Source organism: Callospermophilus lateralis, unplaced genomic scaffold, assembly GCF_048772815.1.
Source record: "Callospermophilus lateralis isolate mCalLat2 unplaced genomic scaffold, mCalLat2.hap1 Scaffold_66, whole genome shotgun sequence".
NCBI classification, from domain to species: Eukaryota; Metazoa; Chordata; class Mammalia; order Rodentia; family Sciuridae; genus Callospermophilus; species Callospermophilus lateralis.
The window spans coordinates 702,069-715,592 of NW_027514882.1; the positions used below are offsets into that span (position 1 = coordinate 702,069).

At 48.1% G+C, this 13,524-nt stretch overlaps 1 protein-coding gene across 1 annotated transcript in view; it reads left to right on the forward strand.

Annotated features, from left to right (window-relative positions):
- The window catches only part of LOC143640832 (zinc finger and BTB domain-containing protein 41-like), a 45,853-nt gene that overhangs the window by 20,354 nt on the left and 11,975 nt on the right, over positions 1 to 13,524 (forward strand). The window contains 2 exon segments of the mRNA XM_077108396.1: positions 2,502 to 2,604; positions 2,946 to 3,105. Of these exon segments, the coding sequence (XP_076964511.1) occupies positions 2,502 to 2,604; positions 2,946 to 3,105 (263 nt within the window).

The following is a 13,524-nucleotide window of genomic DNA, read 5'->3' on the forward strand; positions in this document are numbered from 1 at the left end:
TTTATGGTGTGTGCACACACTTTTCTCTTTTATGACAGGTACTATGGAATGTGCAGTTTGCTCTTGGTTGAGGCTTCCTGTTGCTTGACTTTAAGGTTACAGGAGGATAGTGAGGTGCAGAATGTTGAGTAATATAAAGTTTTGTAGTAGAGCTACAGGTATATGAGCTTCTTCTTTCTGGAGTACTCTCTCTTGCCACCTGCCTCTCCATCTACTATCCATCTTATTCATTAAGACTTAGCTTCAGCACTTATGTCCTCTGGAATCCAGCATTGTTGTCATTGCCTAGTGAAATGCCCATCCCCACACCCCCTGCCTTCATAGCATTTTGCTCTGGTAATATGCTTTACACACTATGTCATGGTTGTCTGCCTTCTATCTTTCTAACAAATTATAGAATGAGAAAAGAGGTCTTACTCATTCCAATACCCAGTCCCCAGCAAAACTCCTAGATGAAGGTGCTCAGGGAAATTGTGTTGGACAGGAAGGCTTTGAGTCCAGTGCATTAAATTTAGAGAATAAGAACATATGGTTTATCCTTTATCCTAACAAAGGTATTTTTTCTTCTATATTCCAGCCTCCCCCAGATAGGTGTGTGTCTGGGTGTGTGTGTGTGTGTGTGTGTGTGTGTGTGTGTGTGTGTGTGTGCGCGCAAAATGTAAAAAGGGCTGTGGATGTGGCTTAGAAGTAAAAACACTGTGGGTTCAATTCCTGGTACCAAAAAATAAAACAAATAAATAAAATAAAAATAAAAATTTAAAAAAGCAATGAGAGGAGCTAGCCCCTAAGTAGAGATGGGCCAACTGCCAAAAGAGGTCATCAAGAGCCAAGGGACGGGATGCTGCACAAACATCTTGCAGGTATCATGGCCGCTGTGTTGTGCTAAGCCCTGGAGAGCAGCCAACTGCCCCAGACCTTCAGCTTCCTCTGCCCACAGACTGCAGTACAGGCACATCCAGCTTCACTACATGCCACACTAGCTAGGTGACCCTGGGGACTTACTAAGCCACCATGTGCCCTAGTTTCCTCATCTGTTAAATGGAACAGATGTCCCTACATCACACGGTCACCATAGGGATGACCTGCAGGAAATAAGTATGTCTAAAGTCATGGAAAAATCTCTAGCTCAGCAGGGGACTAAGGCTATGTCATCATGCACAGAGGGTCTTCAGAGTCACCTGCTGACAATGCAGAGTGGGCACAGGGTGGGTTCTGGATCCATGTGGTCAGTGCCCCACCTCTCCATTGTACTGGGAAAGGTCCCTGCAGCTCACTGTTTTCACCCTGAACTCCACAAGGTGAGTGGCATCAGCTCTTCTCCAGCTCCAGGTCAGCCCTTGTGGGCTCCTTCAACCACTGATTTCCACCTCATGGCCACAGCAGGTCGAGGGCAAGGCTGGAGAGCCTGTTAGAACCAATGAGGTTTTGGAGGAAAGCTTTTCCTCTATTACTAGTAGTAGTAGTAGTAGTAGTAGTAGTAGTATTCTTGTTCTAATTAGTTATACATGATAGCAGAATGCATTTCAATTCATTATACACAAAAGGAGCACAGCTTTTCATTTCTCCAGTTGTACATGATGCAGCATCACACCACATGTTCTTATCATTTCACCATCGTTCCTTCCCCCATTGCCCTCTTATCCCCTCCCTCCTCTTTGCCCAAAGTTTCTCCATTCTCCCCCTGCATCCCCACCCTCATTATGGATCAGCAACCACTTATCAGACAGAACATTTAGCCTTTGGTTTTTGGGAATTGACTGACTTAGCTTAGCCTGATATTCTCCAACTTCAATCATTTTCCTGCAAATGCCATAATTTTGTTCTCTTTTAATGCTGAGAAATATTCCAGTGTGCATTATGTACCACCGTTTCTTTATCCATTCATATGTTGAAGGGCATCATGTTTGCTTCCACAGTTTAGCTATTGTGGATTGAGTTGCTATGAACATTGATGTGGCTGTGTCACTATAGTATGCTGAGTTTAAGTCCTTTGGGTATAGACTAAGGAGTGGGATAACTGGGTCATTTCCCTCTGTTCTGAAGGAGCATCTTTTGTTACCTGGATTAAGCAATGAGGCAGGGAGCTGTGGATGCCATGAAACCAAGGGGTGGGATGGTCTGGAGCACTAGAGATAGTGGCCAGGAGGGTAAGGAGGAAGTGCAGGCAGGCAGAGTCACACCTGTACTCCAGGGCTACCAGTCGGGTGCCTAGATTGATCTCGCCTACAGCCTTCGGATTGATCGGTGATATGAGCAATAAATTCCACTTAACTAATCTGAGTTGCAATTTTTATAATTTTCAAATAAAAGATTTCTAATGGTTTAAATAATCTAACCTCAGATTAGGTTATTTTCTTTTACAGAAGTGAAAACTATGTCCAGGTAACCAATGTCCCAACTGCCAGGATTAAATGGATGTCGGGATCTTAATAGAGCAGGTACCCTGAGGTGGGGCTTACAGGTGCCCTGATCAGGGCCTGGCTATACCCTCCATGACACAGTGGTGTGGAGACTGCAGGAAATGCAGGGGTGGCCCAGGGAAGACCCTTGGAAGGACCCAAGTCAGTTCCTTGAGGACAACCTCCAGGGAAGTGTTAGTGACAGGTAAGTGACAGCCCCCTGGGGACCCACACCCTTTTGGCCATACCTGGACAGCAGCAGGTCACTCATTTCCAATATAAGCACAGCCTGAATCCCTGATGGACAGAACTGCAGTAGCTCAGGTGGACCGCAAAACGTGCCCCTGGAGGAAGGCCCATACTGGGTTTCCAAACTCACCAGGGCACAGACCAACTCATGTGGGAAACAATGTGTGCCCCTGGTACTCAGGATGAGCCACAGCCCTCTGTGAGTGACAGCTCCCCCTTCAGGGGTGAAGTGCCTCTGCTTTCCTCATGTGCACAGCACCTTCATTACACAAGAGAGCTTCTCTTCTTGTGTTATAGTGAACCTGGAACACACCCAGCCAATTCTCTGGAAAATGACAGGGCAGGATCTGAACACCAAGGAGCAGACATCAAGCTCTGTAGGACACCCACCTTTCCACTGGTGTCTCAAGCACAGCCTGCTGATGGGCACAGGCCCAACTTGGACACCAGCTGGCTGGTAAGTAGAACCCTGGGTGGCCTGTGGATGTCAAGGGAGAGACTTTTATAAGAAATAGAAGCTAGGAGTCATGGTGGGCAGGTAGGATGTGCAACACAGAACAGAAAGATGGCACCCCCAAAATTACTTGCCAAAAGGGCCAAAACCTAAGTGGTTGCTGCTGCCTCACAAACAGCTCAGTTCCAAGCTCAGCCCTCTCAGTGGAGGCATGAGGGTGACAAGTTATTCCAGGGCTGCCGGGAGGGTCTGCAGCCAGAAACACAGAAAACCTGCTCATTATTCATCATAAAGGTGTCCGAGACCTTGCACAGAGCAGCCTCATTCATTCTCTTCTGGGCGGGAAGGTTCTGGGCAGCTGCTGCTAACCAGGTATGTCCTCTATGGCATCTACAGAAGGTCAAGAGGCCAGGCCCAATCAGGGAAACCTTATGGAGCAGGGAAAACACAACACAGAACCCAAGGTAGCTGAGGCCAACAGGAAGTGGATTCCGGCGGACAGGGTAGAAGTGTCCCCCAGGCAGGCAAGTCAGGTCCTGGTCCCCTGGGGCCTCCACCTGAACACCTGGGCCCCTGCTTCCAACAAATGTAGCTGCAGAGGCACCAGAGGGAACAGGTCAGTCCAGACACCCGAGGCTCAGCCAGGAATAACCTCTAGAGCCTCCAGAGTCGAGGTGTGCTTCCACCAGGCAGCCTCTGTCAAATCATGCCAGCAAAAGGCTGAGGAAGGGAAGCCACTGATGCCCGAGGGCCACTTGGAGCCTCCCACCTGACCCACTCAGGCCCTGCTAGGTCACTTCCCTTGCTGCTGGAAGTTCAAACCCCTGAGCCTCTGGAAGGACCCAAAGCCAGCACCCAGTGGCCACTGAAGAAAGGGCCAGGAGGAGGCTGGCCACCTCCCCATTCCCCTGTGGACCATAGCACTCTCTCAGGCAGGTGCTAGGACATGCTCAGATTTGCTAGGGAGGGATGGGATGTGGCTGGTGGCTTCGTCCTGGCTTCTGAGGTCCAGGCCACCCCTAGGCTCTGCCCACCCCCTGGGAACATTAAGTCTGAGCTCAGAGACCTTCTCATAACAGTGACACCAGCTCAGGTGAAGCATGATGCAGGCTCACTGTGGCACTGGGAAGCCACTGCCCAGAGACACTTGTGGTGCTCACCTGTGCACTAAGCTCCCAGTTTCTTTCAGTTGCAGCTTCTGAACCTTCAGGCATGTATTTTTTAAAAAAAATCTCTGTTGACAACAGCACACACAGTGTGGAAATCATACAAAAATAGACAGTTTGGAGTGGTTCTGCTGCTGTTTTGCAGTGCTGGGGCTGGAACCCAGGAACTCACACATGCTGGCAGTGCTGGGGCTGGAACCCAGGAACTCACACATGCTGCCCCTAATACTTGAAAGTGAACTCTCACAATGTTGTCTATTACCACCTGTACTAGGCTTCCACTTCATCACTCCAAAAGCAACCAAGCTCACAGTCTCCCCTTCCGTGCCCCCACCAACTCTGAGCTACTCATCTCTCTGGATGAGCTGGTTCTGCACATTTTCTATAACAGGCCTCACACAGTTTATGTCTTGCACCTCGGGTTCCTTTTTTTAGCACTGCATGTCTGAGGTCCACCCTCATTGCAGTTTGGACACGTACACTTCCTTCTTTAATATGGTTGACTGATATTCGATGGAGTATATACAGTCTAAGGAGTCCACCTGCTGTTCACCCGCTGAGGACACCACGGGTTTGTGTGCCACTGGACTGCCATGGCTCTGCTGCTCTGAATGTGCAGACTGGCATTTGTTCAAACACTTGTTCTCTTTTCTCTTAAATGAATACTTAATGGAACTGCTGGGTCATATGGCCATTCCAATTTTAACTTTCTGATAAGCTGCCACACTGCTTTCCACAGTGGCTGTAGGACTTCACATTCCCTCCAGCATGACACCACAGCTCCAATTTCTCCACCTCCTCCCCGACACCTGTGACTTGGCACTTATTATCACAGCTCTCCTAGTGTGTGTTAGGTGGTGTGTCAAGAGGTTTTGTATTGCACTAAACCACCAATGCGTGCTGACACCTTTCACAGGCTTCATGACCTGTGTGTATATTCTTTGTATATATTCTTTGGAGAAAAGCTTTTGCAACCCAGGTGTGGCAGTGCATAACTGTTATTGTAGCTGCTTCAGAGGCTGAGGCAAGAGGATCTCAAGTTAAAAGCCAGCCTGGGTGATTTAGTGAGACCATATCCAAATAAAATAAGAAGAGATGGACTGCTGTTCAGAGGGAGTGCTGATCTATCATGCAGGAGGCCCTCAGTTTAATTCCCAGTATGAAGAAAACAGGGATGGTAAGGCAGGCTGCTTCCAGAAAATATTTTGTCCAGAATTAAGTTGTACTCTCTTTTTGTTGTTGAGTCAGGAGTTCTTTATATACCATGGATACTAAACCCTTACCTGATACATGATTGACAAATACTTTTCCATTACACTGGCTGCATTTTCAGTTTTTATTGTCATCTTCTAAATGAAAACAGTTTTCATTTTGATGAAATCCAATTTTTCTACTTTTTCTTTTTGTTTCTAGTGCTTTTGATACCATGATTGAGCAAGTTTTGATAAACTTTTGGTGACCAACTTCCCACTCTATTATATTCCCTCAAATTGAGTTTTATTTCTATAAAGTCATCAGTAAATGTCTCCACCTTCATTTCTACTTTAGTTTCTTTCACAACTTTTAAAAATACAGACCTTTATTTGTTTATTTTTATGTGGTGCTGAGGATGGAACCCATGTGTTAGGCAAGGTTTCTACTACTGAGCTACAATCCCAGTCTGGCACCTTTTCTCATTGGTGTTTTGCAATTGCACACATTGATGGTGTTTGGTGTTGCATACTGGTGCATGTGATACACAATGTAACAATACCATTTGGCCCAGATTCCTCCCAGCAGTTCCCCTTCCTCCCTACCTTCCACCTGTACCTTCTCTTTCTCCCACTGGCCTCCCTTTGATTGTAAGAGGTCTGCCCCCACCTTCCATCTCCTTTTTCCTCTCTAGCTTCCACATGAGAGATAAAATATAGGACCCTTGATCTTCTGAATTTTTTACACATTATCTCCTTCTTTTATTACTCTAAAAGGTTATGGATCTTGTTGGTCTTTTGAAACAATCAACCTATTGATTCATTGTTTTTTCTCTATTGCTCTTCCATTCTCTCCTTGTTTTTTTTAAAGACCTAGGGCCTGAAGCCCATTGACTCCTGTGGGATGGACCAGACACTGGGGGCAGCCAGGCTGCTGCCCATGTGTTAGCACTTCTAGTGCCAGCTGGACTGCAGTGCAGTAAGTTTTCAGGGAAAAAGTCAGGGAGCAGGGGACACATGGCAGCAGTTAGGGTAACTCAGCCCAGCTCAGCCACCAGGGAAACAGAGCAAGAGCAGGGATGGAGTCAGCATTGCTCACTCACTCTTTAGATAGTCCAGGATCCTTCATTGGACATGGGTTCAGCTGCATTTTCCTTCCAATCACTGGAGCCTGGGGACAAGCACAGGTACCCATCTTCCTTCAGCACTTTCCTGCACTCCATCTCTTCTTTCAGGGATTGGGCCATGAAGGAGTTATTGTTTCAGAATCTAAACAGGGAGAAAAAGGACAAGTCAAATCATGGAATAGGCAGGGAGCACCAGAAGGCCACACTGGTATGACCCCTGCAGAGATCAGCCCTGTCCTCCCCCAAAGCCCTGGTGTGGTTTGTACTACAAGCCAAGCAGGATGTGGCCAAGGACTTAGCCTCAGCTGCAAAGAGTGAATCAGACAGAAAGTGCCTGGCTGTCAGGTGCATGTAATCCCAGCAACTGAGGAGGCGGAGGCAGGAGGATTCCAAGTATGAGGCCAGCCTCAGCAACTTAGTGAAGCCTTGTATCAACATAAAAATAAAAAGGGCTAGGGATGTGGCTCAGTAATAGAACACCTCTGGGTTCAATTACTAATACCAAGGAAGAAAGAGAAAGGGTTGGTGCAGGAGAAATGGAGAGAAAAAGAAAAGAAAGGGGCAGGGCAGGGACAATGTCCAAAACACTCCAAACTCTGCAGCTCTAAAACAGAATCTGCCCTTTCCTTCCTACAAGAAAAGTCCTCCTTGCTCAGGGCAGGAAGCCTCAGTCCAGGTACCTCCCAGCAGAGTCCTGCCTCCCTTAGCCTAGCACTACCCCATGTATCTACCCTCTTGTCTATGGAGAACCTCACCTGACCAGATATTGCCAAAGTCTGGCTGGGCACAAATCACAAACCACTCAAGCAACAACAAACTTTATTTTCCGAACTCCCCCGAACCCCACGTGGTCTTTCCAGCGACACCACACACCAACCGGAACTCCCTACACCAGAACTTTACCAACCAACGCGAACTCCCCAGGAATCCCTGGAATAACTTCAAAGTAGCAGGTGCCTGAGGCGGACAGCAGGGGTCTATATACAATTGAATACACAGCCTGTTTCAATCCAGCATCATCTTTTTTTTTTATTGGTTATTCAAAACATTACAAAGTGACTCGCCTCTCAACCATAACTTCTGGCAAAATTCCAGGCGTCATCACGACTGGGCTGTGGCCCTCAACAAGATATGTCACATACACAGTGCACACACAGCCACTCAAGATTGCATACCTGAGCCCAAATTTGATCTTTCGAAGAATCTCTATTGTCAAACCTGGGTCTTGATGATATGGTGCCATTTCAAGTCTGTGCCTGGAACCTTCTCTGAGCTGACTGCCCAAGGCCCAGGCCTGCTGGGCTCCAGGTGTCCCATCCCCTAACCCCTTCTCTCTTTACTCTCCCAGCACTTTTACCACTGCATCTCCTCCCTACACATTCTATGAAGACCTTAGGTCCAGAGTGCTGGAGGAAGAAGACCCTCAGGCACACACACTAATGGATGCCCAAATGCAGGTCTCCGACCCTATACCAAGTCCTCATGCAAGATTCAGACCCTATGCTAAGTCCATGTGTAGAACTCAAACTCAACACCAAGACCACATGCAGGACTCAGACCCTATACCAAGTCTTCTAACTGCCCACACACAATACATCACCAAAAAGTTGAAAAATTTTCTGCCACATACCCCACTCCCAGACCACTTCCCTTTAACAACTGACATTTAACAATAAACCCAGGATTCTGATTGGCCCCCTCCCATTATAAGAGCTGGGTGAGCAGCTCTAGTGAACCTCATCCAGTCAGAACCTGGCATCTTCTCTGGACCGAGAGACAGACTCAGGAGATCCAGGGCTCCTTCTGGAGTTGGACACACCCGCCTCCTCCTGGGGGTCCATGATGGTGTGCTGGATGTTGGACCTTGGCCAACATCAGTTTTATCTGCAGCCTGAAGACATAGCTGTCATAGGCAAAAGGGTCAGGCTGCCAGGACCAGAGAAAGGAGAAAGACCCTAGGCACACCCAAACCATCAAGCCAGGCCCTGGCTTCCTGTGTTCTCCATCACAAATAGTTCCAGGGACTGTAAATCTCAACAGGCAATCCAACAAAAACAAATAAATATGGCCATCTGATTTCCAAAAGATGCCTGGCTTCCCTGCTAATGGAGATCATAACTGTATCTACAGGGGCCACTTCTGCCCACCCCACTGGACTATGAACAAGATGAAACACTCCCATCACTGGGGTGGGGAGGGGAAGTGGGAGAGGAGATGAAACCTCAGGCACACTGCAGCGAAGGCAGGTAGAGAGGCTGGAGGCTAGCAGAGGTTGCCCCAGTAAGCATCCAGTCCTGAGGTACAGGAGCATGTTCTCTAGACAGACTGGCCAGGAGCAGGAATCTGTCTGCCCACAGCTTCAGACCCTGCCAGGGCAGAGCATTCCAGCTGCTCAGTACACCAGTTTCCTTAGAAATGTGAGGAAGAGCTGGACATAGTGGAAAATACTTGTAATCCTAGCAACATAGGAAGCAGAAGCAGGAGGATCACAGGTTCAAAGCCAGCCTCAGCAAGGAGGCCCCATCTCAAAATAAAAAATATTAAAAGGGCTGAGTATGTACCTCAATGGTCAAACACCCCTGGGTTCAATCCCCAGGACCAGAAAGTGTGTGAAAGCTCACACCAACGCACTGACACTAGATAAGCTCAAAAGACCTCTGAAATGCCAAATGTATGTTATGATAATTTTGTCACAACTCAAAAGCAAACACAACAGGGCACAGCACAGAAGGCTTTGTCAGCCTATTGTGTGTCCAGCGCTGGGGGCAGAGGGGAGCAGAACTGAGACACCACATGCCACGGCGCTGGGGACAGAGGGGAGCAGAACTGAGACACCACATGCCACGGTGCTGGGGACAGAGGGGAGCAGAACTGAGACACCACATGCCACGGCTCAGGCCTATTCCCCACCTGATGCATATCCACTCCCTCCCTGGGCGGGGCCTCCAATGGAGACCCCTGGGAGACCTCAAGGGAGAAGACCTTACTCTTTGGACTTCATTCTTTTGAGATGAGGTCTTACCCACTCATTCCAGGGACTGGACTGAGCCCCACCCACCCTGGGCCTCAGAGTCAAGGCTGCTTTCCTTCCAAGTGGTGTCCACCATCTTGGCTTCAAGCAGCATTCTCCCCACCTCCCAGGAGCCTTGATGCTCTGGCGATTCTGAACTTACTTGCTCCATCATTGAAACATACATCCTCCAGGAAAACACAGAATAATAAAGAAACACACTGCCTGGGCCTTCACGACTCCTCCAGGAACCTCCCAGAATTGAGGAGGGGGGTTCCAACTTGGTCCCTGGGGACCTTGGCAGGAAAGGGTGGCCACACCTCTCAAAGACCTCACCCCACCCTCACCCCCTTCCTGTGCAGGTTTCCCCCACATCTGCATCTAAGGACCTCTAGCGCTGGGTACCTGGCAGAACACACTGGGGCCTGGGATCCCTACCAGCAGATGAAACCACCTGGAGAACTTCCAAGTGACTGAGAGGAGTGGCCAAGTTCCCAGTTCCTGCTTCATTTGGAATTACTGTAAACAGTTACCCCCAGGTGTGAGGAAGCCAGGCTGGCACCCCTACCAGGCTCTGGCTCAGGTGAGGTGCCAGGCCACTCTGCCATCTCTCTCTACCTGCAGGAATGGGCACCCCCTGGAAGGCAGGCCCTGCTAGTGTAATGGATGACAAACCCAGACCTGGATATAAAATGAACTATCAGAACACTGTGATGAGAAGTAATGCCTATAAAAGGGAGGGTCCCTGCCCCTTTCTAGTCAGCTATCTCCAGGAAACCTGGTTAGCAGAAAAGACTTTTGTTTTTTGGATTGTAAATAACTTCCCCTAGGAATCTAATGACTCCTCTTTGAAGTGTAAATACCTCTGTGGAGGATCAGGGACAGGGCCAGAGATTTTCTCTTTGCTGCTTCTTCTCTGATTGTTGCCACAGTAGAACTCCAGTATGAGAAGAATCAGGGGCATTTGATAAAAAGGCCACAAGTCCCTCTTCTGGTTCTGATGGCAAGTGGTTCTGCGCCCATCCCAGGCCCTCACCAAAAATGAAAAAGGGCGGAGGGTAGTGGCCTTTCAGGGATGCTCTGCAGCAGGGTGAAGGTGAATTTCCACTTCCCAAAGGGATGGGCACTAAATAAAGCCCATCATGGTCCTGTGTCTGCCCCATTGTCCCTTTTCTGGCCACTGTTAGGGACCACCCTATCTTGTTGCATCTTTGATTTTAATGCCAACACTGCGGCAAGCCTATGAAGACAGGCTGGCACTGTTTATCACTCAGACAAGCAGCCCTTTTCTCCCTCAAACCAGGAGAAGCAAGACCTCAACCACAGTTCAACCTGCATGTGAGCTCAAGAGGGTTCAAGCCCTATCTCTTCCTGTCACTAGCTGTGTGGCTTTCACAAGTTACTTAACCTCTCTGTGTTTCATCTCAACATCTATAGCACAGGGAATTATGATAATGTCATGTTTAGAACAGTGCTGGGAACATCACAGGTTAGCAGCTTGTTTTTTTTTTTAATCTCTGGGACTGCAAACCCTCCCCTCCCAAGGGCCCAGCTGACAGATGTTCTTCCTGATACCCAGTGGTGGGGAACCCTGGTGGCTCCACCAATCCACAGCTCTACCTTTACAAGGCAGGAAATCCACAGCCATTCAGATCACTAAGTGCATCTGCCCAAGGCCCAAGGCCCAAGGCTAAGTTAGGTTCCAGAAGAAAAGATGGATTCCAAATCTCACTGTAATTCAAAGCCCCTTCCCAAAGAGCCAGAGATCAAACACCAAGGAAGCAAAAATCAACCAAAGAAAGCAGCTGCCTCCTCACACCTCCTGTGACTTAAGGAAGCACCTGAAAATGACAGCAGAGCAGGGGAGAACCCCCTCACATCCACTCACACCCATGACACCTGCTCACACTCGGACCAAGGGTCAGCTAAGGGTGAGCAGAAAGCTGAAATAAGGACTTTGTTCCCACTCAAGCACAGGTGTCAGACTGGATTATCAGGGTACCTCCTCTACACCAGTCTTCTTTCAAGTCTTAGGGTCCCATCTGGCCAGGCTCACAGGCATTTACAAGGATTTCCAGGCAATTGCTTGGAAGAGGTAGAAAAGATGTTGTTCCCTACTTTCCAGTGAATAGGTACCTATGCATGGTTGGCGTGAAAGTCCTGTTTTTGAAGATGCAGACACCAGTCTCAAGGTGCTCCAAGCAGATAAGGGTGTTGAAGCATGTCTGCCTTTTGGAGCTGGTACATGAGAGTAAGGAGTTCTGACAGCAGGGTGATCACACTGTGAAGATGGTCTACAATCCAATGAACCAAGTCTGCAGCCCTCAGAGCCGGTGGACAAATGCAAGACCAAAGGTGATGCAATGGCCTGCATCTGACCCACGTGAAAATAATGTTTAACGTGACAAAACATGTACATGATGTATACATGTATGATGTTAATTGTAGTGTATGGCCTAATAGAATTAGGAAACAAGATGGAAAAGAGCAGAACTATGTGGATGGTGGCAGGAGCAGTTCCTTTTGCAGTGCTTTACTTGGAACAGAGGTGATTGTGGAGCAGTAGGATGATGGGAGCTTGAGGACATGGCCAGTGGCTTCAGGTGGCTTCACCTATAGCTTTGTTCTAAATGGATGGTGTTACAAACCAGGTGCAAAAGCCTATCCTAGTTATTCCAGCAACTTGGGAGTATGAAGCAGGAGGATTGCAAGTTCCAGGCCAGACTCAGCAACTTAACAAAGCCTTAAGCTACTTAATGAAACTGTGTCTCCAAATAAATAAATAAATAGCCTGGGATGTGACTCAGTGTTAAAGTGCCCCTGGGTTTAGTCTCTAGTAACAAAAAAAAGAGGATGGTGACTTGGGTGTTGTGGCCATGGCCTGCCTATATCTCTCCTCCTCTCAGGATGAAAAACAACATGTTCAAAAAGGACCTTAGAAAATCTGTTTGAGGAGAAGCCTGTAGGAGAACAGAGGGGAATCCATCCATCATGGCTATCCCTGCCTAGCCACTGGCCTTGTTCCTCAACCCAAGCCTGGCCTTTTTCTCCAACCCAGGCTTGGAAGTTCATCCCACACAAAAAAGCTATATCCAAGAGGTATGTTTTGTGGGGGAAAGAAAGGCTTGATTCAATGTCCAAAGAATGGAGAAGTGGAAGCTTTGATCCCAAATCAGCTTCTTAGCTCCAGGGGTTACAGATGCAGGATAGGACTCAAAAGATAAATAAAGGGCAGAAATGATCATGTGGCTGGAACCCAACTTCAGCTCATAGCCCAGGAAAGTTATAGTGGGGCAGGGTAGTGGGAAAGTTTCTGTAGTTAGGCCATTGCTAGGGGTTATCAGGGAAGTGTATTATGGTGTCACCTTGGTGGTCACTGATGTAGTCATTGCCCCTTTTTGAACCAGATATTTCTCAGGATTCCAGTCCTGGAGTATGATCCCCTTCTCTTTGTGATGATAGGTTATTGCCTGGGTTTAGGTCAGGCTGAATCAGAGTGATCTGGGATGACTTTTATTCTAATGTGGAGGATTTGTTCAAAATGGAGCTGTCAAGTTCTTCCTAAAAAAAACCAGACTGCAGTCTTCAGTCCAACCTGCTTCACTTTCTTGCCCTGGGGACATGCCAGGGGAAGCCCTGGTCTTCTCCTTGCCCTCTCCAGTGGATCTGACCCCAAGCACACAAGAGATGTGACTTTGCTTCTCTTCTGCATGTTTTGAAGTTCCTGGCATCACTTCCATGTTTCTTAGCCACAGAGCAGTTGCAGGGCACAGAAGGATACTCTCCTGCTGGTAGAGGGCAGGCAGAGGCTCTGCTGGATATTCGAGCATGTGGATATCTCTGTGTGTGTATATATATTGAGGATGGGAGGAGCTGCTGGAGGTACAAGTGCTGAGAGCTGGGCTGCTGAGAACAAAGGTCTTGTGAGT